Source organism: Aspergillus vadensis (genome assembly GCF_003184925.1).
Source record: "Aspergillus vadensis CBS 113365 unplaced genomic scaffold BO88scaffold_1, whole genome shotgun sequence".
NCBI classification, from domain to species: domain Eukaryota; kingdom Fungi; phylum Ascomycota; class Eurotiomycetes; order Eurotiales; family Aspergillaceae; genus Aspergillus; species Aspergillus vadensis.
This window is the reverse complement of record NW_020292039.1, coordinates 937750-962095: the sequence shown is the minus strand read 5'-3', so window position 1 is coordinate 962095 and position 24346 is coordinate 937750. Positions and strand designations below refer to the sequence as shown.

The following is a 24346-nucleotide window of genomic DNA, read 5'->3' as shown; positions in this document are numbered from 1 at the left end:
CCCATCTGGTAAGGCCCGTCGGCAAGATCTGCACTCCCAGAAGCTTGGTTGGATATAGGGCTAACTGATCGACGAACAGATAACCTGGGCGCCATTCTGGCGGTCACAGATTGGCTCAGCCGTACAGGCGCCACCAGCCAGCCACTGACCGTCCGGACGGTTCTGATCGCGATGATCAAAGCCTACGAGATTCAAGGCTGCTACCAGATTCGCAATGCCTTCAACAAGGTGGGGCTGGATCATACGCTACTTGTGAAGATCGCCTCCACAGCTGTTGTAGCTTGGCTGATGGGTCTGACGGAGAAACAAGCCGCCGTCGCTCTCTCCCATGCGTGGGCTGATGGTCACCCTCTGCGCATCTTCCGTCAAAGTCCCAATGCGGGGCCACGCAAGGGCTGGGCCGCTGGGGATGCCGCCATGCGTGCTGTACACTTGTGCCTACTAGCTCGCGCCGGCCAGCCAGGCATCCCCAGCGCGCTAACTGAGCCAGAATGGGGGTTCCTGGCTGTCAGCTTTGGGGGTAAGGAGCTGCAGCTGCCACGGCCTTTCAAGACACGGGTGATGGAGGAAGTGTTCTTCAAACTTATCACTGCAGAGGGCCACGGCATTTCCGCAGTACAGGCAGCCATGGCGCTGGCCGAGACCATGGCCAGCAGGGGGATCGATCCCGCTACTGAAATCAGTCGCATTGATATCCGCACGCATGAAGCGGCTGTCCGCATCATCGACAAGCAAGGCCCGCTCACCAATGCGGCCGACCGCGATCACTGCATGCGGTACATGGTGTCGGTGGTGCTGTTGAAGAACGCGATTATTGAAGCAGAGGATTACCACGATTCGAGCGTGTGGGCCCATGACCCGCGTGTTGAGGCCCTGCGCCAGCGGATCCATATGGCCGAAGACCCGCAGTTCACCTACGGCTACCACCACAAGAAGGCGGCGGCCAGCGGACTCACCGTCTTTCTGACCAACGGGGAGCAGTTAGACGAAATAGTCGTCGAATACCCGATCGGGCATCCGATGCACGAAGATACTTTGCCCAAGGTGCGTGCCAAGTTTGAGCGAAACATGGAGGGCCTGTTCACGGCGGAGGAGACAAGCCGGGTGATCGACGCGATCCACCAGGACAAACTTCCGGTGCATCGATTGGTCGACCTGCTGGGCCGATGATCGCTATTGAAACTACTAGATGGTATGGGAACTGGTGGATATTGAACAGGAGCTTGACGAGCTTGGCGGGTCTTCGCTGCTGGAATCATTGGAATTATGGTGCATATAGTTTGGAACTGGTCGGAAATAGACTCGTACAATCATTTTAATTAGCATAACTCAGTAATATGATGTGTGGTGATTTTTGATCCTGTATGATAAAACTGTCATGGCAATGAGACCCCTGAAAATTGCTTCTTCAAGTACAGTCTCTTGCTTTGGGAGTTCCGAAGAGAAACAACTTATCATTTGCACTACTGGGTACCAGATGCCGCCTATTGGTCGTTTTCTAGGATGTCAACGTGTTGATACTTTCTTCGGCAACGTTAACCAAGTGGGGAATCAGGCTGTTCTTGCGTTATTGTATGCCACCCACAGTAGTCTGCAAGCCAGGGATTCCCCTTCACGACCAGAATTACCACAAACAGCCGGAAAACAGTTCCTAAAAGCGTAATAGGAGGCCCAAGCTCAATAGTATAAGCCGGTACTGCCGATGAGCGCGGCAATTTCCTAATTTTCCTGGCGTTCTCGCCCTACTTACAAGCGACGCCTCTCGTCGTGATCCTTCTGCAGCTGGTCGATCACTGCTGTAAGCCATGAGATTCGATAAGCTTGAAGGCGCGGATTATATCCACGCCGAGAAATACTCCGCCAGAAGGCCTCCGAGGCAGTGGGGGTTTAGTAGAAACTATTAAGTCGATAGCGGGAAATCTGGAAAATTAGTGATGGTCCTTGAATCACATAGTCATGGTGCTTCCTCTATTTGTGGCCCCATTTCTTTGCTTTTGAATTTTTTTGAAGTTCTCGGTTTGCTTCGTCACATGCATTCGAGTACAGACAGCATGCTTTCCCCTTTCTTTTGCTGTAGTGTATGGAAATTTGCCTTGCCGTTACACTGTAGGCCCGGTTCCCCTTGCAGGGCAACACATCTGACAGGTATCAGACCATCACAGGTGCCTTTCACCACCGCAGGAGAGCCATCTAGACCCTGGACTAAGCCCCGACGCACTCCGCAAGACGGTCGCCACCACGCTCGAGCGCCGTCTGCTGAACTATATGCAAGTTCGCTTTCGTAATATTGGATACTCTTCCAAATCTAGGATTCTGTGGTGAAGTGCTGCGTAGGCATCGCCACCGATGGGAAGCAGTGGAAAAAGTCGCGAGTGCTGCTCAAACCCACCTCCGCCCTCTGCTACATCGCTGACTTTGGAACCTTTGAGAGACATGTCCGTAAGTCAGGATATAGCAGGACAGTTGGGTGTACTGTCTATCCGATCTGCAACCGCAACAGTTAATATGGAATAGTTTCCCCCTTCATCTCTACCCCCCTCCTTTTCTTTCTTACTCTTTTTTCTTTTCTGCGCCTGAAACAATTTCTTGTAGATAATAGCATTGCTATTAGTGCAGATTATTGACTCTGCTATCGACTTCCTTTTCCAGTTAAAGCGTTCAAAGTGGACGATCACGAGCTGCTAGAGTTCTCCCGTGTCACAAAGCCAAATATGGCGTTATGGCTTGCGCACAATGGGGTTTGTCCATTTCCGTGCAGCCCATTTCCAAACGCAGTTTCAACTGAGCTGCTGCTGGAACCAGGGTCTATGTAAAGTGTGAACAGTAGTGCGAATGAATCCGTGCGAGCGCGTAACATCCCCTGTGTGAAGGCTCAGGCTCTGAGCTGCTTTTCTCCGAGGTGGTCGAACTCACTGGCGACGCGACCGGGGTTATTGCTGAGTGCGCTCCTTGCTGGCTGTGACACCACTGCTGGGCTTCTGTCCATTCTGTTCCACGTCGTCGCTCGCCATCCAGATGACCAGGCCGAAGTGCGCACAGAATTATCCAGCTTGAAACAGGCAGCCATCAATTCGGGAATACGTATCGACGGTTGTCAGTGAGAGTGCTCTTCCTGCCAGTCCTTCAGGCCCATATTCGACCTGTCACGACGAATCCTGTACAGCTCTTTGTCAATACCCCATTCTCATTTGTAACTTGCGTAGGACCGTCGATCACACCGTGCTTCCGAAAGGCAGGTCAGATGGGCAACCACCACCTCTCAGGAATTTAGTAACACTTCCGATGTGCGTAATTTTTATGGGATACGGATTGGTACGGCCTCAAGGGACCAGCTCGGACCAGGACGACCATGGAAGACGTGGCGACCTGGGTGAATGTATCTGCCACAGCACCGGTTGTTTGGTGCAGCGATTTGAGCGGCGCGGGTGGACATATATAAATTAGTGACATGAGGAGGAATTAGACCATCATATTGGGGAATCGGCACGGTCGCTGGTAGGATGCTCTGCTGCCTGTAATGTAGTAAAAGGATCAGCTCATGCCATAAATATGTGACTTAGTATTTTGGAGTACGGCACGAGTAGTTATATATATTGTACTAGCATACCTCTTGACATACTGCCAAAGCAGAGATAAGTCAACGGCAACTGGACGGTAGTACTTGACGACGATAGGAACGAGGAACTGAGAAGAGGAGGAAGAACGGCGAGTCCAACAATGAGATGGACTGCACCTGACACTCTCGGCTGAGCCGGGCACCTCAACACGAACAGTGATATGGTTACTAATAACCTGATAAAGCACAGAACCGTTGGGAGAGCTGTTGAGTGTGATCTGCGGGGGTGGGGGGTTGATAGTTATGTATTCAGCCTGGGTCAATCTTTCGAAACAGAAAGGGTCACCAGACTGGTCTGCATGTATTCGGGCTAACTATATACACTTGTCCGAGAACTACCTAACATCAAGGTCATTGTGCACTAGGCTTGGAAGCTTTGGTCCCACCCGTTTTCACTTCATTCTCGAGCAAGTCCAAGGCAGATGCATAGCGTGCCTTGACCTCCTTCATATTATCCAATTTAACTTGCACCTTTCCTACCTTAGTCGACCGAGTGATCTTCCCATCCGACCCCTTGGCGATCTGGCTTGCGAACCACTTGCCCTCTCGGTGTGCCACAAGCGTCCACGCCGATCCTTCCTGGCCAGCACGAGCTGTACGACCGACCCGGTGCACGTAGGTAGTGATGCTAGCTGGCACATCGTAGTTGACAACATGGGTCAGTGACCGTAGGTCCAGACCACGCGAGGCCCGATCCGTTGCAATAATCACAGAGATCTTGCCCCGGCGGTAAGCTGTGAGAGTCTTGCGTGAAGCAGACGACTTGTTCGATTTAATAATCGTGCCAATGCGGTCGGAGAGGGAGGGTTCGAGGAGTGCCAACAGGCGAGCCAGTCGTGATGCGGATTCAGACGATTTCGTGAAGACCAAAACTGTGGTCTGCGAGGGCCCTTGTCGGTCCGACTTCTCGTCTTCTAGTTCAGAGTCGCTGTCGGACGACTCTGACTCGTCGCTCGACTCGTCCTCCGAGGTATCCTCAGAGTCTGAAGACGATTCAGAACTGGTATCAGAGTCCGAATCCGAGTCTGAGTCGGAATCTGAATCATCAGAGCTAGACACGTCCGACGCGTCATCGGAATCTGATCCAGAGCTTGACTCGTCGGAATCCGAATCATCAGAGTCAGAAGTATCGTGCACAGAAGGCTTGACACTCTTAGTCTCAATCTTGATGTGGGACAGCAGGAGGCGCAGGAGATACAGCGGCTTCTGCGACCCATCTCCAACCGATACGGTATGCTCCTTCAAGGTAGGCGGGAGCGTAAACTGTTCGTCTGACGGTGCAACGCCACCGCTCTCATCATCCGTTGCGGTGGCATCCGCGCCGATGACGACTAACTTGGGGTTGGCAAGACGTAGAGAGTTAAGCTTCGTCACATCTCTAGTCATGGTGGCACTCAAAACGACTTTCCGTGGCTCCTTGCTCTGGATCGGCAAGCCAAGCCCGGACAGAAAGTTGCCGCTAAAACCGAATGCACCAGGGGCTTTCCGGGCGTCCAGGGAGGTCATCACGACGTCCACCCATTCCTGAAAACTTTCATTTAGTAGTCGATCTGCCTCGTCAATGACAAGCCATTCGAGATTCTTCAATGTGAACCCCTTGGTATAGCGAAGATGGTCGACCAGACGACCGGGTGTACAGATTAGAATGTCGACATTAGGTTCTGACCGGTGAACGTAGCCTGGCAGAGACTCGCTTAGATCACCCGCTTCTGAGATGTAGTCCTGCAAATTGAAGTTCGTCCAATCATCGCCTGTCAGTTGCACGTTTTGGCGAAGCTTGAACGTCGCAGGGCCATAGACCTGATCGACGCGCATCAACGACCGCTGCTCGTCTTTGATCGCAACGTTTCCAACTGCAGAGGCGACGCGGAGGCCGGATCCAGCGGCACAGAGCTCACAGGCTTCTCTGGCCTGCTTCACAAGCTCCCGAGTAGGCACCACGATGAGTCCTCGTAACCTAGGCGCAGGAAGCGGCTTCAACGCCGTGACCAATGGTAGGACGTAGGACAAAGTTTTTCCTGAACCAGTGGCGGCGGAGATGCAAATGTCTCCCGGGTGGTTCGTTGGTCCTTGCAGGAGGAGAGGGATGACGGTTGACTGCACGGCAAATGCTTCATGATAGCCATTGTCTTCCAGAACTCGGAGAAGGCTAGAGTCAATCCCCAAATCGGCGAATTTGCGTCGTTCCTGAGCCGATGCACGGACGGGATTGGCCAGCCATGGCGGCAGCGAAGAGTAGGTTGGCATTTCATCCTGCTCAGGCGCTGCTTCTGGTTGTGGTAACGGCTCCAGACCTTGTGCTACGACCGGCTCTGCTGTCGTTAGCTCAGTGGAATCTTCATCCTTCATGCTTTCTCTTGTCTTTTCCAGCTCCCGCGCTTTCTTCGACCTCTCAAATTTGGACAAAATGCCGGCAAATTTGTTCTTCGTAGGTTTGTCGTCGTCATCCTCTGTCGTTGCAGGCTCAGAAGTCTTTCGGCTTTTCTTCGTCCCTTTAGCTTCTTCCTCTTTGGTCTCTTCAATGTCGTCCGCATCCTTCATATTGACATCTTCCTCAGCTGCATCGCTAATTGTTCCGCTTTTCCGTTTCCCATCCTTCGACTTCTTCTTATTTTTCTTAGTGAGGCTGTCGTCTTGGTTTGAAGTAGTCGTTTGGCCGCCGACCGGCGAGACAGCACTCTCTTTCTGGGGCGACGTCTCTTGAACAGCACTTCGGCTTGCAGTTCCTGAGTGCTTTTTCTTCTTCCGGCTTTCCTTGACTGGGGTATCGTTGGCTGGAGAACCCTGATTCTTCTTGGATTTCTTCGTCGGGGTGGGAGTGGATATAGCGGTGGCGGAGCCATCGAGATCTCTCTTTCTCTTGTGAGACTTCTTGGCGCTCGACGGAGTTCCTGAGCTTATGCGGGCAGAATCGTGAGATGCGGAGCGATCACCGGCCATGATCGCGGCGGTAGCGCAGGATCAGCGCGAGGTTGACAAGGGAAAGGGGAATGTAGCACTGGGTCGGTGTTGCCAGAGCAGCTCCGAAGATTAAACATCAATATTTCTTTTCCAGCGGGGAATATTTTCCCGGCAGAACCTCCCCACCGCCCCCACCGCCGCCCGGGTCTGGACCAATCCGGGCTTCATCGCGTCTCTCCATCGCCGCAGCTTCGATCGACGGCCATCTGCTATCCCCTGACGCTGGTCTGGTCCTAACATGGATATGCTGGAAACGGCCCTGTCAAGGCCATTGTTGAAGGTGTCATTTGGGTAGCTCAGAGACTACCGACTGCCATTATGACATATAACATTGCGTGAGTGTCTGCTTGCGTTTCGAGCGATCTATCAAGGTTGGCCTACTAATCACCGGTCCACAGTATGGTCAGTGACTTTTTCTTCCCCCAACCAGGTTAGTTGTTCTCTCTCATTCCAATAGTCCTTCGATGACCAGCTACTGATGACTTCAGGCGGAATTGAAAGTCACATTTATCAGCTATCGACCGTAAGATTACCAGACCTCATTCGCTCCAGCCAACGCTTATCGCTCCATAGAAGCTTATCGATCGCGGCCATAAAGTCATCATCATCACCCATGCCTACAAAGGACGCACCGGCGTTCGCTATCTCACCAATGGGCTCAAAGTCTATCATGTCCCCTTCTTCGTGATCTACCGGGAGTCGACCATGCCAACGGTCTTCTCATTCTTTCCTATCTTCCGGAACATTGTGATTCGTGAGCAAATTCAGATTGTACATGGCCATGCAAGCTTGAGCAGCTTCTGCCACGAAGCTATTCTTCATGCACGGACAATGGGCCTCCGCACGGTTTTTACCGACCATTCGCTGTTTGGGTTTGCAGATGCCGCGTCAATTCTCACCAACAAGCTGCTCAAGTTCATCTTGAGTGACGTGGACCATGTTATTTGTGTCAGTCATACATGGTACGTCAATCGCATGATTATGCTCAACTTATAATAACTCCAGGGGATAGTAAGGAGAACACAGTCCTTCGAGCCTCGCTAGACCCGTTGATGGTCTCTGTCATTCCCAATGCGGTGGTTGCAGAGAACTTCCGACCCCCAGAGCCACGGCCAATAGCGCGACCCATGGAGCCCAACGATATTATCACGATTGTTGTCATATCCCGTCTTTTCTACAATAAAGGAACCGATCTTCTTATTGCCGCCATCCCCCGGATACTTGCGTCCCACCCGAATGTACGATTCATCATTGCTGGATCAGGGCCCAAGGCTATCGATCTCGAACAGATGCTAGAAAGGAATGTACTGCAGGACAAAGTTGAAATGCTTGGCTCGGTGCGGCACGAAGAAGTGCGTGATGTGATGATTCGGGGACACATCTATCTACATCCGAGTTTGACTGAAGCGTTCGGTACTGTCCTTGTGGAAGCTGCAAGCTGTGGTCTATACGTGGTGTGCACACGCGTTGGTGGCATTCCCGAGGTGCTCCCCCAACACATGACAACTTTTGCGAAACCGGAGGAAGATGATATCGTGCTTGCCACTGGAAAAGCCATCGCCGCACTGCGTTCGAACAAAGTCCGCACGGATCGATTCCACGACCAGGTCAAGATGATGTATTCTTGGACGGACGTAGCCGAACGTACGGAACGTGTCTACAAAGGCATATCCGGGGACATTAGCCCCGAGGAATTCTACGGCTACTATCCCGGACAGGGATGGGAGGCCGGTCGGGACCGGGTGCGAAGCTTTGCCCTTATTGACCGTTTGAAACGGTACTACGGATGCGGGGTGTGGGCAGGCAAGCTGTTCTGCCTTTGCGTGGTGATCGACTTCTTACTCTATGTTTTCTTGGAGATGTGGTTTCCCCGTGCGAACATTGACATTGCGCGCAGCTGGCCTAAGAAGATCAACCAAAAAGAGAACAAACGGCCAGGGCCTACGTACAAAGGCGACCGTCTAGGACTTGCATCATAGCATGATCCCAACTGCACCTACAATTTCTATTACACCATGATCAGGCCAACCTCTTCTCGACTTGCAATTTTGATTCGCTTATGATACAGAGACAGCACGATACCCATACCGATAGACGCAGGAATATTTTGTTCATTAATATATTGCCGTTAAATTACTTCCTTTCTAAGCATGTTCACTGTCCAATTAAGGTCCAGCCTGTGGTGACGCTCAATGCTTATGCGGGTTATCCCTCTTAGTCGAAGGCTCATACTTCCACTCAGCAGCCGCCGTCTCTGCCGACTCCGGCACGCGATCCTCTGCAGCCAATGCACCCTTATCACCGCGCTGACCAGGGCGCGCCTCATCGCGCTCGAGTCCACGCTGGCTCGGCATGTCTCTCTCAAAGGTAGTTCCCCGACTAGCTCCAACTTGTTCCAAGCCCGCACTCTGGCCCTTGCGTCCATGCTGTCCATCATGACGAAGCTCGTTGCTGGTCTGTCCCGAAATAGGCTGACCCATACCCCGGTGCACATCCTGCGATGTAGCGCCCATCAAAGTATCGCTAGCGTTGGTCTTGACAGATTCCTTGCCATGGCTGCGCTCAACATTGGGGTTGAGTGCCTGGCCACCAACCTCGCCGATGGGATTAGGCTGGTAGGAGCTGCTGGCGGGCGCGGTACCAGGGGGATGGCTCTCAGCACGGAATTCGGGAACGAAGTCGCTAGGAGCGACCTTTCTTCCTACTTGGTGCTGTTCCTTGTCAGTACAATAAAACCTGCATGAATGGACGCATTCCACTGAGATACATACACCGCCCTGCTGAAGAGGACCCGTAGGTTTCACAGAAGGGTGGAATTCACCCTGCTTGTTCGTAGCGACGGAGTCGGTGTTGTTAAAGTGGCTCATGGTGGATGTGTGCGAAGATTATTGTTTTGTGAAATTCAGGATGATATTATAAAGTATACAACTTCTGCATTTGATAGATACTAAACAGAATTGAAGCAGACAGTAACCGGACAGCTATATATACAAGCTGAACCGTCCGGGATGGCAGTTTAGGGCTTCACGGGAATGACGTCAAAGTGACCGGCGTTGACTTCATGGCTTGCATGCTTTTCCATCACTTCACTTTCATCGAACCATTGCTTTGACTGGGATAAACGTCATGCACTGGCATCGAGAATGTTCAGTGCGTCCAATCAGTCCGGTTTTCGGTCGCGTGCTTCCATGGATGTGGTGTAACTCTGCAGTATCTGGTATGGGATGATAGGGGATGTCTCCGTCAGATGCCGGTCGCATTGAATTGGCAGTTTGTTTTGATCTAGGCCATGGAGATGATAATTATGATGTAGTAGGTGTTCACAGTGTTATATGGTCTACTATGCTGTGGTCATTGCTGGATGTAGATATGGCTGTCTACATGGTTGGGGTACAACATGCGCTAGGTATAACAGTTACAGCGAAAGCCAATTGAACAAGAGCCAAGTTGAAAACAAACAAATGCAATTAAGGTATCTTCCCGATCACATAACCTCTTAACGCCAAACTCAAGCCCGAATAACACGAATAAGAACAAGAAAAGAATCGAAATTCTTCGCAACAGACCATTCCAGCTCCCCAAGTCTATCACTTCATTAACGGTGGTCGTCCCTCTTTATTCCACTTGACTCGCGTCTGCACCCATTCCACCGCTTCTTGCACGCCCGACCCCATCAACGCGCTGACCGGCAACACACGACTATCCCTCACCCCGGCCCCAGACTCTCCCTCAAAGACCTTGCGCACAAACCCCTCCTTGATACGAACAACCTCCACCGAGTCCTCCCGATCTTGCTTATTGGCGAGAACGAGAATCGGTACACCCGCCACATCCGCATGCTGTAGAACCGATTCTAGCACTTGCCGACACTCGTCGAGGCGACCGAAATCGCTTCCAGGCGCATTGATCCCGACCATTTCCTCCGTAAATGCGCCTGGGTGGCCTCCTGACGGACCGGATGCAGAGCTAGGTCGTCGACTCGGAAGCCGGGTGATATCTGGGTCTTGACCGACGTCGGCACTGTCGACGACGAAGATAATGGCATGGCAGCTGGTGTAGTAGCTTTGCCAGAGGTTCCGCATGGAGATTTGTCCCCCCACATCCCAGATCTTCAGATACATGTCCGGTAAGGATATGGTCGCGACGTTTTGGCCGACGGTGGGCACGGTTTTCCCGGGGTTAGGGGCGGGGGCGCCATCTGGTCGGGGTTGATAGAGGGCTTTGATTTGCGACAGAAGGGTAGTTTTGCCGGCGTTATCGAGGCCAAGGAGGAGTACGGAGTATTCTATTACCGTGATATTAGCGCGCAAGGATGGGATTATGACAAAGACATCGACTCACCCTCCTTGCTAGTAGCGTACATATACAGGGACTTGGCCAGATGATACATGATTGCGGAGAGGAACGGACTGCGGAGACTAGACCAGATAACCTCCGGCGGAGGCAGCCTCGGAATTCCAATTAGAACCGGCGGGACGACAGCTCAGGTAACAGAATCATGGCAGCAGCAGAAGGCTGGATTCTTAAACTATTTCACCTGCTGCTTGTATCGTCTCTTGCGCTTCGATACGGAGAAGTCTGGGCCAGCGCCGATGGCGATAGATTGATGGCCTGGGGTTCCACGCGTCAGCCGTGTCTCGAACAGGAAGGTAGGGTATAGGGTACATATGATGCAGGCCCCGAGCCCTACCTTCCGGAACAGGAAGACCCCGCAACGTCAAGTCATGCATTGTCGATCTCTTCATTTATTGGGAATATTATTCATTATCCGGGAATGCCGTTATCGCTCCGAAATGTTGCTCTTCCATTCAATGAAAGTATCTCGGAACCCAGATTGACGGGGTCCATTCACCACGGCCTGCCGGGTCAATTGTGGCAGCCAAACTTCCCAACTTCTTGACCCCGGATGCGCCGGTGGCACGGAGCAACGGTCATCATTGGAGGCTGGCAAGCAATCGCCCCCCCACGTCCCTTGGCTGGATCCATTCCTACTGGAATAAGTAAGGATTACATAGTCGAGTTGAGGGTCTTGCATTTGTCAGTTTGTCAGCGTTCCCCAGGCCTGCCTTGTCCGCTCGCGGAATCGGCATCCCCTCTCCCCCTTCCTCTTCCTATGGCTTCCTTACAAGCTTAATCTTTCCTCCTTCTTGTCAATGTAACGGCCACTCGATGGCCCTCCGGTTCTCTCCCTTAAGCTGGAGGTAGTGGCTTTACTGTAGATATTCAATCTGTGTGTGGTTGGGACTAATCAGAGGAACCCTGCTATCGCATGTCGCAAACAGCATGCCCCACGATGGTTGGGCGGGCGAAGGCGCAAGAAATGCCTTCATTGGAGACTGATACCATTATCGTCGGTATGTCGCCATTTCGTGCCAACGGAGATGCTGGATTTTCATCTGATTTCTCCCCCTGGTCCGTGTTATCGTGCTGATGTGATCCCCCACAGGGAACGGGCCGTCGGCCATGATTCTGTCGTATATTCTTCATGGCCATCTTCCATTTTATTCCTCCAATCCTCCTCATCCTGACCCGCTTCTGCATGCGAAGCTGCAGGATTTCCCGGAGTTGCTCCATGTGGACGTGCACGCTTTGACGGATCATTTCGCCGCCTCGAGACTGTCGTACTCTACGCAGGCTCTCCCTGTGAACGTGCTTCTGGACACGCTGGTGCGTCCCAGCGTGGATGTGGAAGAGCTTGAGGCCATCACGAATGTCGAATGGCGGTTCGTGCCCGAAAAGGCCGTTCCCCATTTGGTGTTCGGGAATGCTCAGCATGCAGGGGGTCAGTGGACCGATAATCCCGTGCCTGCCAGCTGGGACATCCAGACCCTCAGCTATGCGTCGATGCTGTCTCTCCCGGGCTATTCGTTCGCTGAGCACCACCGGAAGATCACGGGCAAGGAGCTTCCGGCATATACCCGACCCAGCCGGGAAGAAACAGCAAGCTACTTCCGCACGTACCCCGAGGCGGTTCAGATTGATGATGTGTTTCGGTTTAATGAGACCATCTCCGGCATCTCACGAACAGATGATGGGTTTTACATTCACTCTCACAACATCCACTGCAAGCACTTGGTCCTGGCTAGTGGTATATTCACTCAAGTGCTGCAGCCCAGCCCAATGCTGCAGCCTTTGGCCTCGCTCCAGCCCACTTCGCAGACTCCGCTGCTTGTGATCGGCTCTGGATTCTCTGCCGCGGACATCATCATCTCTGCGCCGGCAGATCAGAAGATCATCCATGTTTTCAAATGGGATCCGGAAGGACGGTCATCACCCCTGCGTGGCTGCCATCACCAAGCATATCCCGAATACGCCGGAGTCTATCGACTGATGAAACGAGCTGCCGTTGCAGCAGACCCCACGAAGAAGCGAGTAAAACCGCGGCGCACCACCTCGATCCCTTTCTTGGAAACTCGCTCATGGGAAGATATATACGAAGGATTGCCTAACTCGGAAGTTCTGGACGTCGAGATGCAAGAGGGTCAAGCTTTGGTCACATTCCGCCAGCCTGACGGGAGCACCATCACCCGCGCCGTCCGCGGGATGGTGTACGCTACTGGCCGACGAGGCACCCTCGACTACCTCGACCGTCCGCTTCTTAATGAAGTACTCGACCAAGATGCAACCACAGAAACGAGCCCCGTCATCTCCGCCCGGTCCTTGCGCAGCAAAGTGTATGAAGATATTGAGATCGCGCCAGACGTGTTCGTAATCGGCAGCCTCACAGGTGACTCTCTCATCCGATTTGCGTACGGTAGCTGTGTTCAAGCCGCCGGGAAGTTGGTTGACGCGCGCACGGGTAAGGAACGAGTCCGCAGTGGATCGAACAATACCTCTCGGCCACAGTCATCGTTGGGTGTCATGCGCGGCATAGATGGACACGATATCTCGCCACCTAGCGAGTTCCGTGCTGTGGATAACGACCGCATGGCGTCGACTTGGCCGCAGAGGGTTATGCCGAACGGATTGTGGAGGTGGCTCTGGAGATGGTTTGACGTGAGGTAGGAATGATGAATGATACATGATAGATGATAGATGTGATTGATGATTGTACATAGCATGCCGTTGGCTTTGTTTATAAAGGGAGGATATGTTGTTACTCATGTATAGCTGCTGAATTGTTCTAGTGATCTGCATATATTATGACTGGAGAGGCCTTGTCATTACTTGCAATAAAAGAAGTCTTTTAGCATGGTATACTACCACAGAAGTACACCCGCGATTGTACAACCCTGGCCACCACCTTAACCCCTACTCATTCCCACATAAATGTAAGCCGAGAGGTAAGCACTGTTCTAACAGAATTCCGCGATAGTACTAACGTAGAACTATATACTACTCTGCGCGTAACCCATTTACCAACCCTCCCAGAGCAACCATAGCATCCACTTCACTTTTTGACATCCCCAACCCTTCCCTCAAATTAATCACCCAAACCAAGGTTGCTCCAGCGCCTCTTTCAAGGTAATCCTCCCCCTCGGATCAAGATAAGTCATCCTAGCCACCAAATCCCTCAACCCCGGCTCCAGAAACCCCCGACACTCAACCGGCTGTCTCGGATTCTCCGGTCCAAACGTATTGATTAGCTCCAATATTCGATCAAAGAATGAATTTTGCGCCCCTATATGCTCAAGAAAGCGCTCCACGCCCTCTACGTCGGCAAAGTATGGCAGTTGAAGACGAAGAATATACCTTCATGCATCCGCAGCAATCAACTGCTCATCAGGAACACGAAGGACCATTTCATTGGCCATCACATAAACCATCTACCGTGATACGTCAGCCGAATCACAATCAATGAAGAAATAAGACGAGACACAGGCTAAACATACAACCAGGGCAAACAAAAACACATCAGACGCCTGGTTCTGACGCAGCTCTCGGCGCTGCGCCAGAGTGCGTTTCCGCAGAGGGGTCCGCGCAGCCATTTCCCTGGTGGGACGATGACTGTATCTTCCAAGTCGGAGATTTGGATTGACGTTATTGATGGCTCTTTGTTATTGTTCGTAGTGGTGGGGTCTGTGTGGTCGATGAGGATGTTGTTTGGTTTATGTCTTCATGGGTAGTTAGTATAACGTATCAATTAGCAACAATCAAGGATATCTACCAGTATGCACCATATCCCTCTCATGCATCTCAACTAATCCACTTAATGCATCGCGGAGAATCACTTTTCTCGTTTCTTGGGAAAAGTTTCTCTGACTAAAGCGGAGCAAATCTCCCCTTAGAAAGGGGAGATGAATACTTCTGTCTCGCGGACAGAATCGACGAATGTCCGGATATTCGGACAGGATGATAGCTGGTTCTGGATGTTGAGCTGGTGTTGGAAGTCGCCTGGGATGTTGTTCTTTATGATGTATTGCTATTTGTTGGTGGTGGTGGTGGTGGTGCTGTGGTTGAATAAGCGGGTTGGTCTAGGGTTAATGGTATGGTATGGTACATGGGATGGATGTACCTCGCTCGGTAGACGTGTAAGCCAGACTTACCGCCGTGAGTGAGCAATTCTTCGATTCGGTAGGTCTGGTTTGAGTCGCTTGTTATGGTTGTGCCGGGTGGGAGTGGTGTTTGGCGGGATTTGGTGAGGGTGAAAATGCATTTCCTGTTGAATTGGAAGAGTTGATGTCGGAGACATGGTTACAGATACTGGGGAATGGCGAACTTGGTAGAAAAGGGTAGCTTATGGGGAATTTGTATCGCATTTTGCTAGTGTTTACAGGGTCGTCTGTGTTTACATTCACAGATGTAGTGCTATCTGGGCTGTTGTCTGCTGCATCAGGGCGGCTCCTGAGTCAGCTGGGATCGCCCTTGGCAGATCAGACATACCTTAAGCCTCTTGGTGGATGTAGATCTGCCGAATGATGCAGGTCAACCGCTGGCTAAATGGAATATACATGAGTAAAGTGTTATTGGATTGCTTGCTTCTGCTCAGGAGCTTTGCTAGTGTTTACTGATCATGTAGAGGTAATTGTTGAACAGCATAAGTCTTATGGGTATAGATACATATCAACATCAGGCTAGCCCATGATCTGCAACTGATCATCCGGAGGCCACCGCGTCTGCGCAAAGCTGAGGCATCGCTTTATGCTCTGCAAGTACTTGCGCGTAATCTCATCACTCAAAATATGCGCCTGCTGATCGCTCTGATGCAGCTTCTCTCGTGCGGATCGCTCGTGAATACCAACCATGGTAACACCAATAGGCCAAGCACTGCGAAATATTAGCCAGGAGCAAAACCTCAATACAGAGGGAAGACACGTACGCTTTTCCAATACTCAGCCTCAGATAGGCATCATTAGCATCGACATACCGCCGCTGCTGCGCCTTGGAGACAATCTCAACCACATGCTCAAGCACCCCATCATCGATATCCACCTTCTCAAACTTGCGAAACAACGGCTTCATATTCTCCCGCGACTGCACCATGGCATTATACGCCTGCTTTCCCTGCAAGCTCAACTTGACCGACGCATCTCGCTTCGCCAACGCCAACTCCCACTCCCGCAGCACCATATTAAAGTACGACGCCAGCTGACGAAACAGGAACTTCTTCCCCTCCAGATCCTTCGGCGCCGTCTCCGGAATCTTCATATCCACCTCCGGCACCAGTTCCAACGTCGTCGGAATCGGCCCATCCGACAACTGCGGCTGCGGCGTCAACGACCGCTGCAACAGCCGCCTATACCGTCTCAGCCGGCTCTTATGCGTCTCTCCAAACAATATCGCCGGCTCTTCCATATCCCGCAACTTCTTCAACAGCTCCTCCTCCGGTATATCCTCCTCGCCACCTTCCTTGCCCTCACCCTCTTTATCATCTCCAGACTCCGTAGGCGGCAGCTCCGGCAAGCCGAGTCTTTTCCTGCGCTCTCGTTCCCGAGCAGCTTCTTCCTCTTCGCGCTTCTTGCGCGACTCCTCGGCCAATTTGCGCTTCTTCTCTTCCCGTTCGCGACGACGCTCGGCTTCTTCGTCTTCGAGCTTGCGTTTCAGGGCGTTGCGCTCTTCGCGTTCGCGGGCGAGGCGCTCTTGTTCTTCATTGTAGGCGGCGATGCGGGCGGCTTCGAGGTCGCCGCGCCGGGTGTATTTGGGTTTGGAGGTGTCTTGGGAGTCTGCTTTGGGTTTCGCTTTGGAGATTTCTTTGGACATTAACGATGCGAAGTCCATGTTGGCGTTGTAGTTTGATGCCAGTAAAGGTGTAGTGCTGGTTGTGGCGATTAGATAGATAGAGTTGGGTGAATCGGAGGTAAAGAGACACCCGTGTTCGGCAAACTTGCCGCGGCGGAACTTCCGCCGTCCAGATCCAGCAGAAACACCCGCGCCTGGATAGCTTGTTTGCTGCAAGCTTCATCCTCCACTCTACTACTCTACCTCAGTCCATTCTCTCTTTCAATGCAATAACCACCATCCTATACTACACACTACAATCGCACACTCTATCTCTTGGAACCGACCACATCAACAAGCGACTACCAAAACAAACGAAAAGTAAAGAAGAGCAGCAAAATGACACCACCTCCAATCGACCGCCAAACCACGACCCCCTTCCACCTCAAGCTCTTCTACCGACTCAACAATTACCACCATCTCTCCGACTTCTCCTCCTCCTCAGCCCCCTCCTCATCCTACAGCGGTCCCACGAGCGGCCCCAACGCCATCCGCACGCGCAGTCCCCCACCACCACAACAACTCCCTCCACATCTCCAAATCTACACCTGGCAATCATGCACTCTCCGTGAACTCTCCCACCTCTTGACCTCCGCGCTACCTAGTCTGCTTCCCGACCCGCCGGTCGGTACGCGCCTCTGCTTCCGCCTCATATACCCGGACACCAAAGGCGCCGCGACGATGGGGCCCGACGCGCGGGGCAGATATCTCGCGAAGGATTTGGGGAGCGTGATTATCGGTCCGAGGGAGAGTGCGATTGCGAATGGTGGGGATGAGGATGAGAATGCGAATGGGGAGGAAGGAGGGCAGAGGAAGGGTAGTGGTGCTGGAGTAGGAGGGAGGTTGAGGATCCAAGGCAATGATGCGGATAAGACGCTGCAGGAGGCAAGGTTCGTCATTGGAGATTATGTCGATTGTGCGGTACTGCCGCCGCTTGAGGATGGGTCTGTGGCGCCGCCGGTTAACCCCGGTCGCGGGATGGCGATGGGTGGGGGGATGAGGGCGTTCCCTGGGGATGCTGGTAGGGGGGAGAGGTATCGTGGAGGCGCTGGTGGTAGTGGGATGAGAGGGGGGAGGATTCCACCGGGGGATTGGAGACGGGGTGAGAGGGTTCCGGAGGAGAGGGGTGGTGGTGGAGGTGGTGGAGGGAGAGGAGGGAGAAGGGGATGGGCGCCGTACTAATTACTTGCTTGAATGATTGATTTTGATGCTGTATGTGTATGTATGAGTGTTAGGAGTTGAGGATACCCGGTTCGCTACAGGGATGTCTAGTCTACTATCTACTAGTAATGCGTCTGTCTGTAATATTGACTGTGCTCTGCTCATCAGCAATGCAAAGAACCTGCTGTAGTAAACGAAATCTTCAATAACGGTATAATAGTAGTAGTAGATACACATCCAGCCCGACCCATCACATCACATCACATCACGCTTTTCTCCCGCCCAACCACACATGAGAGGATCGAATCAATCTACCACTCGACAATCGTATCGCCCCTGCGCTTTCCACGCAGCTGGTACAGACCCTACACAACCATTAGCATTCACCCACACAGCTCACCCAATATAACCCAGATCACTCACATCAGTCTTGTAAGCGACATAGCCCAGCGCACCAGGAATCAGCGCCATATAAAGGAACGAGAACCAGGCATGGCGCGGCGTCCACCGGAAGTACTTGTAGCGGTTGGCGTTGAGTTCTGCAAAACCCAATTGTCAGTTCTCATCCATCCAAGTATGTATTCCTCCTAATGCCCCCTTTGAGAGGTGATTGTTGTTTTTTCGAGGGAGGGGAGTAATGTAATGCGTCAAGTCTTATTGGCGGGAACAAACGGACCGTAGTATTTCTGGAGGGCCGGATCAAGGATCAAAGCTGGAGGTAGCGGTTAGCAATTGGAATTGAGGGGAATCAGAGGTGAAGGACATACACTTGCTGGGACCGGCCATGGTTGCGGTTTGGGGAGCGCTGGTTTATTGCTGGCGAGCTGGGGGTATATGCGTATTGGGTGTGGTGGTGATGATGTTGAGGTTGGGTCATGTGATGAGCGGCATAATTAGTAAGTGGCATAACATTGTTATACTATGCAGCTATGCATGTATGCAGGTATGCAGGTAAGTGGATATCAGAATGTTATTATGATCACTATATCATTACTGATGATTATTTCAGATACAATCTACATAGTCAGCAACAATAACATACACAACTCACTGCTTATCTACACTACACGATGTTGAATAGTAGAAGCCCTCCTCTCCGTGGTCTGGTATCTACAGTATGATCGCAAAAATGGGCGCCCCACTCATGGCGTCAGTCTTCACGAGAACATCCGAGGTTCGCTCATGATAAGCTCTAATTTATGTGTGATGAGCACTCAATCACATTCATCTCTAGGCTTGTCACATATAAGACAACATACACACCTTCCTCCTATTCACCACACCACCTATCCCCTTCAAATTAATCACATCAATCAACACCCTCAAAATGACCGACCCCAACAAAGGCACCAAAATCACCCTCTACTGGTAATACCCTCCCTCCCATTCCATCCACCCCAACCACTAACAACGAAATAATTCTATAATGTGTACAGGCTCTCCCAATCCCGCTCCCACCGCATCCTCTGGCTCCTCGAAGCCCTGCACCTAACCTACGAGCTAAAGATCTACCACCGCGGCCCCGACAAGCTCGCACCGCCGGAACTAAAAGAGATCCATCCTCTCGGAAAGTCTCCTTTGTTAACAATCCAACCCGCGAACGCCCCTCCAGACCAGAAGCCCATCGTGCTCGCCGAGTCCGGCATTATCATCGAGTATCTGCTCGATCACTTCGGCGACAACGCAGCAGAGAAACCCCTCCTCCCTGCTCGATGGAAACCCAACCAGGAGGGTGTGGTCGGCGGTGAAACCGAGGAATGGATGCGCTATCGCTACTTCATGCATTATGCTGAGGCAAGTCTCATGCCGTTTTTAGTTATGCAGTTGGTTATGGATAGTAAGTTTTTCCTCTCCTTTTATGGGATATGTCCTGCGGACAAGGATGTTAATAAAGAATGTGTGTGACAGCGGTAAAAAACCCCCCCGGCATGCCCTTCTTCGTCAAGCCGCTTCCGCGCCTTGTGGCGGGCCAGGTGGAAAAGGCCTTCCTGGCGAGGAATATCCAGTCGCATTTGGAGTTTTTGGAGGATCAGTTGCGGAGTAGTCCGAATGGGGGTGCGTATCTGTGCGGGACGGAATTGACGGCCGCGGATATTATGATGAGTTTCCCCGTGATTGCTATGTCCGGGAGGTTGCAGGATCAGTTGGATAAGTTTCCACTGTTGGGGAAGTATGCGGAGAGGTTGCAGAAGGAGGAGGGGTATATTAGGGCTGTGAAGAAGGTGGAGGAGGTGGATGGGAAGTTTGAGGCTTCTCTGTAATTTTTCTATCTGTTGTGTTTGATGTGATTGGGATTGGGATTGGGATTGGGTATGGTATATATGATAGTATTAAGTAGTATTTAATTTGCAATCTATCTATCAATGAAATTAAATGGTAGTATGATTACATCCGCCCAATAGCTTCACTCTCCACCCCCAACTTCTGCAACTCTGCCCCATCTAAACATCCCCGTCCATCATACACCCACTTCGGATCCTTCAAGTTGTACGCAATGCGCGCCCACTCCAACGGCTCATTCACCACAGCCACAGACCGCGGTGCCCAGCTCCGACAGGCCGCGCAGTCACTCCCGCACCCTTCCTCCGGCGTCAATCGATAAGTAGCCCCATTGTACGTCCACTCCTCATCCTTGCGCATTGGCGAAAGCATCTCATCCAGACTCTCAAACACCTCCGAGTCCGAGCGAGCAGCACTGCGCTTCCGGCCATTCTTGAACTGCTCGCAGTCCGTCATGACCAAAACCGCATTAGCCTGCGAACAGGCCAGATACGGATCCGACAAGACCTTAACACTAGCAGCCACAGCTTCCTTCCCACAGACAGCCTCCAACTCACGCAGAATATCCTCCTCATGGCAGAACAAATCAAAGATATCAATCTCCGCCGGCCTCTCCTCAAGCAACAGTCTGATGACATCCACAACCGGCGACTCGCGCGTATCCCCGGTATCTTTCTTAAAAGCGAACCCCAGCACGGCAATCTTCCTACCGGAGAGATTCCCGTCGAAGCGGTCGATGACTCTCCGTGCGAACCGCACGCGCTGGTACTCATTCATAGCGTTGACCTGGCGCCAGTAGTGCGCGACTTCGTCTAGTCCTAGTGATTCAGCGAGGTATGTCAGACTGGCGATGTCTTTGCGGAAGCAGGATCCGCCGAATCCGACTCCGGCTTTGAGAAACTGTGGTCCGATGCGGGCGTCCATGCCAATGGCGCGCGCCACTTGGTCGACGTCTGCGCCGGTCTTTTCGCAGATCGCGCTGATGGAGTTGATGCTGCTGATGCGCTGGGCCAGCATGGCGTTGGCGACGAGTTTGGCGAGTTCCGATGACCAGGCGTTGACTTGGAGGATGCGCGTCGGAGGGACCCAGGAGTAGAGGTGGGCGAGCATGCGGGCTGCGCGCCGGCCGGGGGCTGTTCCTGAGGAGCCGATTAGGACGCGGTCCGGGTGAACGAGGTTGTCGATGGCGGAGCCTTCGGAGAGGAATTCGGGGTTGGAGAGGACTTCGAAGGGGGGTGTTGGGGCGGAGGGTGGTGAGCTGGTCCGTCAACTTTACTTCTCGTTATGGGAGAGGTGAGGATGAGGCTTACTGTATGTCGTACTCGCTCGGCTGTTCCACATGGCACGGTGCTCTTCTCGACGATGATGGCTCCTGGCTTTGCGTGCCGTGCTATCTCCTGCACGGCACCGTCGACGGCTGTCATGTCGGTGGCTCTACCGGCGCCGAGACCGAACGTCTTGGTGGGTGTATTGACGGCCAGGAAAATCATGTCTGCGTCTGCAATGGCCGTCGAGTCGCATGTGAAGAACAGGTTGGGCTGTCGGCGCGAGTACTCTGAGCCTTCGGTGCCAACATTTTGAGCCACGTCCGAGCCATCGCGTGTTGCGCGCACGACTTTGTACAGGGTGGGTTCATGTACCGGAAGATGCGCCGACTTCCAGCTCTGAATGCGACGAGGATCCCGGTCCAGCACTGTCACTGCGACGGAGGGATTGTATAGCGCGAGAACAGCCGCGGTTGGTCCGCCTGTAGGGCTGGCTTAGTTTGGCTCGTAGATAAGGGCAGTGTGCCAGCAGAAGCCTACCCACGTATCCTGCACCCACCACGCAGACGCTCTTTACACGGTCATCGGCCTGTATACGCGCTGAATTGGCGGTCGCAGCGTCGTTGTGGGCTCCCTGGGTGTCTGTTGTGATTCCCGCAGGCGAGGTGGAATGTGACGAGATATCGTCCACCTTTGCGGCGCGAAACAGCGGACTCGATGCGGGAGTAGTCGGACAGGTTGAACTGTCATCTAGACTCCATTCGAGAGAGCTTCGTGGTGAAGTAGCGAGATCCATTGTGTTGCTGCTGCTGCTGCTGCTGTAGTGTTTCTTGTGTAACCGTCGGCGACAGACCTCACTCACCAGTCAGTCCAGTAAACTGACGAGACGACTGAGGGGCAAGACAAGACAAGACAAGAAAGACGGGGCTACAAGCAGTATAAGCATCTGCCCAGACACCTGGAAGCAAGAGATCGTCGGGCGACCGAGGAGATAAGGTCTTGCGCGGAGGGCGCATGGCCGTTGCAGCGGAACGTGAGCAGCAGAGCATGAAGGCGAAAGAGGGAGCCAATGCCACAGAGCTGCATGGGTTGATGCACGCGGGGGGCAGTACGGACTGCCACTGGATCAACCATTCGGGGGGATGCAGGAGGCATTGAAGGCATGAAATTTGGCTGGTGATCCGCCCGAACGAGCGATTCTCTCCAGCCAGCCCACGTGCCCGCATCCAGCCCGGCGACACGAACGATTCTTGTGCATCACCTGCAGTGATTCTCAGTGAAGGGGAGTAATGATCTGTGGGTGTTAGTTTTGTCCTTCTGGTTCTGGTTGCTCTGCACACCGTATTGTCTATTCTTGTAGAACATAAGTACGTGTGTGCATTCCTGGTCATTGTTGTAGATGCATAGATGTCCAGTCCGCCAATCAGTATACTGGCTGAATAGTATCAGCATCATCAACATGCCCCAACTCACACCCCCCTCTGAAGACTTCCCCAGCATCCTCAAAGGAAAACGCATCCTCCTCACTACCGAATCCCTAGGTCCAGTCAACGGCGTCAGTCGCACAACCGGCAAATTGATCGAGTATCTGCGTCGCAATGGCGTCGAACTGGCCGTCGTGGCACCGCAGTTCACCTTACCACCACCATCATCGTCGCCCTCACCATCACAACATCATCAAACCCACGAAGAAGAAACAACAACAATCCGCCTCCCCGGCTACCCCCTCCCCTACAACCCAGACCTCACCCTCGTCTATCCCTTCCACCTCACCACAACAATCTACCCCCAAACCTTCACCCCAGACCTAATTTACATCGCCAGTCCAGCCAGTCTAGGCTTCCAACTCCTCCTCCAACTCCGCCAACTCCACTCCCCTCCACCAACGCTCCTAAACTACCAAACAGACCTCTCCTCCTACAGCTCCATCATCTTCCCTAGACCCCTCTCCACCTTTGCCGTCTGGCTCCTCTCCCTCGTAGAGGGATATCTCTTCCGCACGCCCTGCATCCACACGATCTTCTACCCGTGCAGCGATGTCCTAACCTACTTGAAATCCACCAATACTCCCGTCCACAAAACCCACCGGTTAGGACGGGGAGTCGACACAACTCTCTTCAACCCGTCCCGTCGATCCCAGGCCCTACGGGATACATTAGCCCCGAATGGCGAGGCCATACTCCTAACAGTCTGTCGGATCGCGCCAGAAAAGGGCTTCGAGTTCCTCGCTGAAGCCATTACCCATCTTCTCTCCAGTACGAAAATCCCCTTTAAGATGGTGATAGTCGGTGGGAACGCCAATCCAGCTGTGACAGCACGCATTCAATCCCTCTTTCGCCACGTCTCTTCACATGTTGTCTTCCTCGGATTCAGGACTGGGGTGGAGTTAGCGGAGGTCTACGCCTCCGCGGATATCTTCCTGCACTGCTCTGTTACGGAGACATTCGGGCTGGTTGTGCTGGAGGCTATGGCGAGTGGGGTGCCGGTCATCGCGAGGGATCAGGGGGGACCGTCGGATATCGTGAGGAATCAGGAGACGGGGTATCTGGTTCCGGTGGCGGAGGGGGAAGTAGGTGTGTTCAGTGGGATTGTGGGGGAGGTGTTGCGGGATGGGAGGTTGAGGGGGCGGTTGGGGAGAGGCGCGAGGGTGTTTGCGGAGGACATGACTTGGAAGAGGATTAATCGGAGGGTGGTGGGGAGGATGGTGGATGCTTTGGAAGCCAATGGGGTAAGGGATGAGGAGAGGGCGTTGTTGGGGGGAAATGGGGAGGTGAAAGTGTCGTTCTGGGAGAGGGTGAGGTTAGGGTTTGCGGTTGCGGTGGTGTATGTGATGTGGATGGTAGCTGTTGTGCCGTTGATTGTGCATGGGTCGAGGATTGTGCCCAGGGTGCTAAAGAGGGTGCCG

At 52.8% G+C, this 24346-nt stretch overlaps 13 protein-coding genes across 13 annotated transcripts; 6 read left to right on the top strand and 7 right to left on the bottom strand.

The window, feature by feature from the left end:
* The first annotated feature begins 138 nt into the window (after window positions 1-138).
* On the top strand, window positions 139-1348 carry BO88DRAFT_400051 (2-methylcitrate dehydratase PrpD). The gene has a single exon (XM_025705469.1). It carries the CDS (start codon window positions 172-174, stop codon window positions 1168-1170), a length of 999 nt encoding a protein of 332 aa, XP_025568162.1. The 5' UTR covers window positions 139-171; the 3' UTR covers window positions 1171-1348.
* Window positions 1349-3846: 2498 nt separating this feature from the next.
* Window positions 3847-6629, bottom strand: BO88DRAFT_400049 (putative ATP-dependent RNA helicase DBP6). The gene has a single exon (XM_025705468.1). It carries the CDS (start codon window positions 6554-6556, stop codon window positions 3968-3970), a length of 2589 nt encoding a protein of 862 aa, XP_025568161.1. The 5' UTR covers window positions 6557-6629; the 3' UTR covers window positions 3847-3967.
* A 154-nt stretch (window positions 6630-6783) lies between these two features.
* BO88DRAFT_9066 (phosphatidylinositol N-acetylglucosaminyltransferase subunit A/GPI3) lies at window positions 6784-8631 on the top strand. The gene is made up of 4 exons (XM_025713249.1): window positions 6784-7007; window positions 7066-7100; window positions 7151-7539; window positions 7590-8631. Exons 1-4 carry the CDS (start codon window positions 6977-6979, stop codon window positions 8554-8556), a joined length of 1422 nt encoding a protein of 473 aa, XP_025568160.1. The 5' UTR covers window positions 6784-6976; the 3' UTR covers window positions 8557-8631.
* BO88DRAFT_377505 (uncharacterized protein) lies at window positions 8609-9517 on the bottom strand. The gene is made up of 2 exons (XM_025704403.1): window positions 9349-9517; window positions 8609-9288 (listed from the first exon to the last, which is right to left on the bottom strand). Exons 1-2 carry the CDS (start codon window positions 9442-9444, stop codon window positions 8767-8769), a joined length of 618 nt encoding a protein of 205 aa, XP_025568159.1. The 5' UTR covers window positions 9445-9517; the 3' UTR covers window positions 8609-8766.
* A 397-nt stretch (window positions 9518-9914) lies between these two features.
* BO88DRAFT_400047 (ADP-ribosylation factor family protein) lies at window positions 9915-11186 on the bottom strand. Its single transcript, XM_025705467.1, has 2 exons — window positions 10919-11186; window positions 9915-10862 (listed from the first exon to the last, which is right to left on the bottom strand). Exons 1-2 carry the CDS (start codon window positions 10965-10967, stop codon window positions 10165-10167), a joined length of 747 nt encoding a protein of 248 aa, XP_025568158.1. The 5' UTR covers window positions 10968-11186; the 3' UTR covers window positions 9915-10164.
* A 543-nt stretch (window positions 11187-11729) lies between these two features.
* Window positions 11730-13769, top strand: BO88DRAFT_9034 (uncharacterized protein). Its single transcript, XM_025713243.1, has 2 exons — window positions 11730-11931; window positions 12024-13769. The coding sequence occupies exons 1-2, from the start codon at window positions 11847-11849 to the stop codon at window positions 13580-13582; spliced, it is 1644 nt and encodes a 547-aa protein (XP_025568157.1). The 5' UTR covers window positions 11730-11846; the 3' UTR covers window positions 13583-13769.
* A 235-nt stretch (window positions 13770-14004) lies between these two features.
* Window positions 14005-15398, bottom strand: BO88DRAFT_439854 (uncharacterized protein; the record flags this gene model as incomplete). Its single annotated transcript, XM_025709737.1, has 7 exons — window positions 14005-14269; window positions 14294-14343; window positions 14451-14596; window positions 14749-14752; window positions 14823-14939; window positions 15047-15176; window positions 15316-15398. 7 exons carry the CDS (start codon window positions 15396-15398, stop codon window positions 14005-14007), a joined length of 795 nt encoding a protein of 264 aa, XP_025568156.1.
* A 6-nt stretch (window positions 15399-15404) lies between these two features.
* BO88DRAFT_400044 (mRNA splicing protein PRP18) lies at window positions 15405-16781 on the bottom strand. Its single transcript, XM_025705466.1, has 2 exons — window positions 15837-16781; window positions 15405-15784 (listed from the first exon to the last, which is right to left on the bottom strand). The coding sequence occupies exons 1-2, from the start codon at window positions 16733-16735 to the stop codon at window positions 15592-15594; spliced, it is 1092 nt and encodes a 363-aa protein (XP_025568155.1). The 5' UTR covers window positions 16736-16781; the 3' UTR covers window positions 15405-15591.
* Window positions 16782-17074: 293 nt separating this feature from the next.
* On the top strand, window positions 17075-17713 carry BO88DRAFT_317577 (SAP18 family protein; the record flags this gene model as incomplete). The annotated part of the gene is made up of 1 exon (XM_025702460.1): window positions 17075-17713. A coding segment is annotated over one exon (639 nt), but the record flags the coding sequence as incomplete, so codon positions are not given.
* Window positions 17714-18207: 494 nt separating this feature from the next.
* BO88DRAFT_448183 (NADH:ubiquinone oxidoreductase 6.6kD subunit) lies at window positions 18208-18682 on the bottom strand (the record flags this gene model as incomplete). Its single annotated transcript, XM_025710422.1, has 4 exons — window positions 18208-18261; window positions 18320-18435; window positions 18573-18608; window positions 18664-18682. 4 exons carry the CDS (start codon window positions 18680-18682, stop codon window positions 18208-18210), a joined length of 225 nt encoding a protein of 74 aa, XP_025568153.1.
* Window positions 18683-19079: 397 nt separating this feature from the next.
* On the top strand, window positions 19080-20267 carry BO88DRAFT_400043 (glutathione S-transferase). Its single transcript, XM_025705465.1, has 3 exons — window positions 19080-19264; window positions 19333-19733; window positions 19805-20267. Exons 1-3 carry the CDS (start codon window positions 19224-19226, stop codon window positions 20155-20157), a joined length of 795 nt encoding a protein of 264 aa, XP_025568152.1. The 5' UTR covers window positions 19080-19223; the 3' UTR covers window positions 20158-20267.
* A 14-nt stretch (window positions 20268-20281) lies between these two features.
* On the bottom strand, window positions 20282-22237 carry ugd1 (UDP-glucose dehydrogenase; the record flags this gene model as incomplete). The annotated part of the gene is made up of 3 exons (XM_025710421.1): window positions 20282-21399; window positions 21453-21923; window positions 21982-22237. The coding sequence occupies 3 exons, from the start codon at window positions 22235-22237 to the stop codon at window positions 20282-20284; spliced, it is 1845 nt and encodes a 614-aa protein (XP_025568151.1).
* Window positions 22238-22875: 638 nt separating this feature from the next.
* BO88DRAFT_354567 (glycosyltransferase family 4 protein) lies at window positions 22876-24169 on the top strand (the record flags this gene model as incomplete). Its single annotated transcript, XM_025703679.1, has 1 exon — window positions 22876-24169. A coding segment is annotated over exon 1 (1269 nt), but the record flags the coding sequence as incomplete, so codon positions are not given.
* Between the last annotated feature and the right edge of the window lie 177 nt (window positions 24170-24346).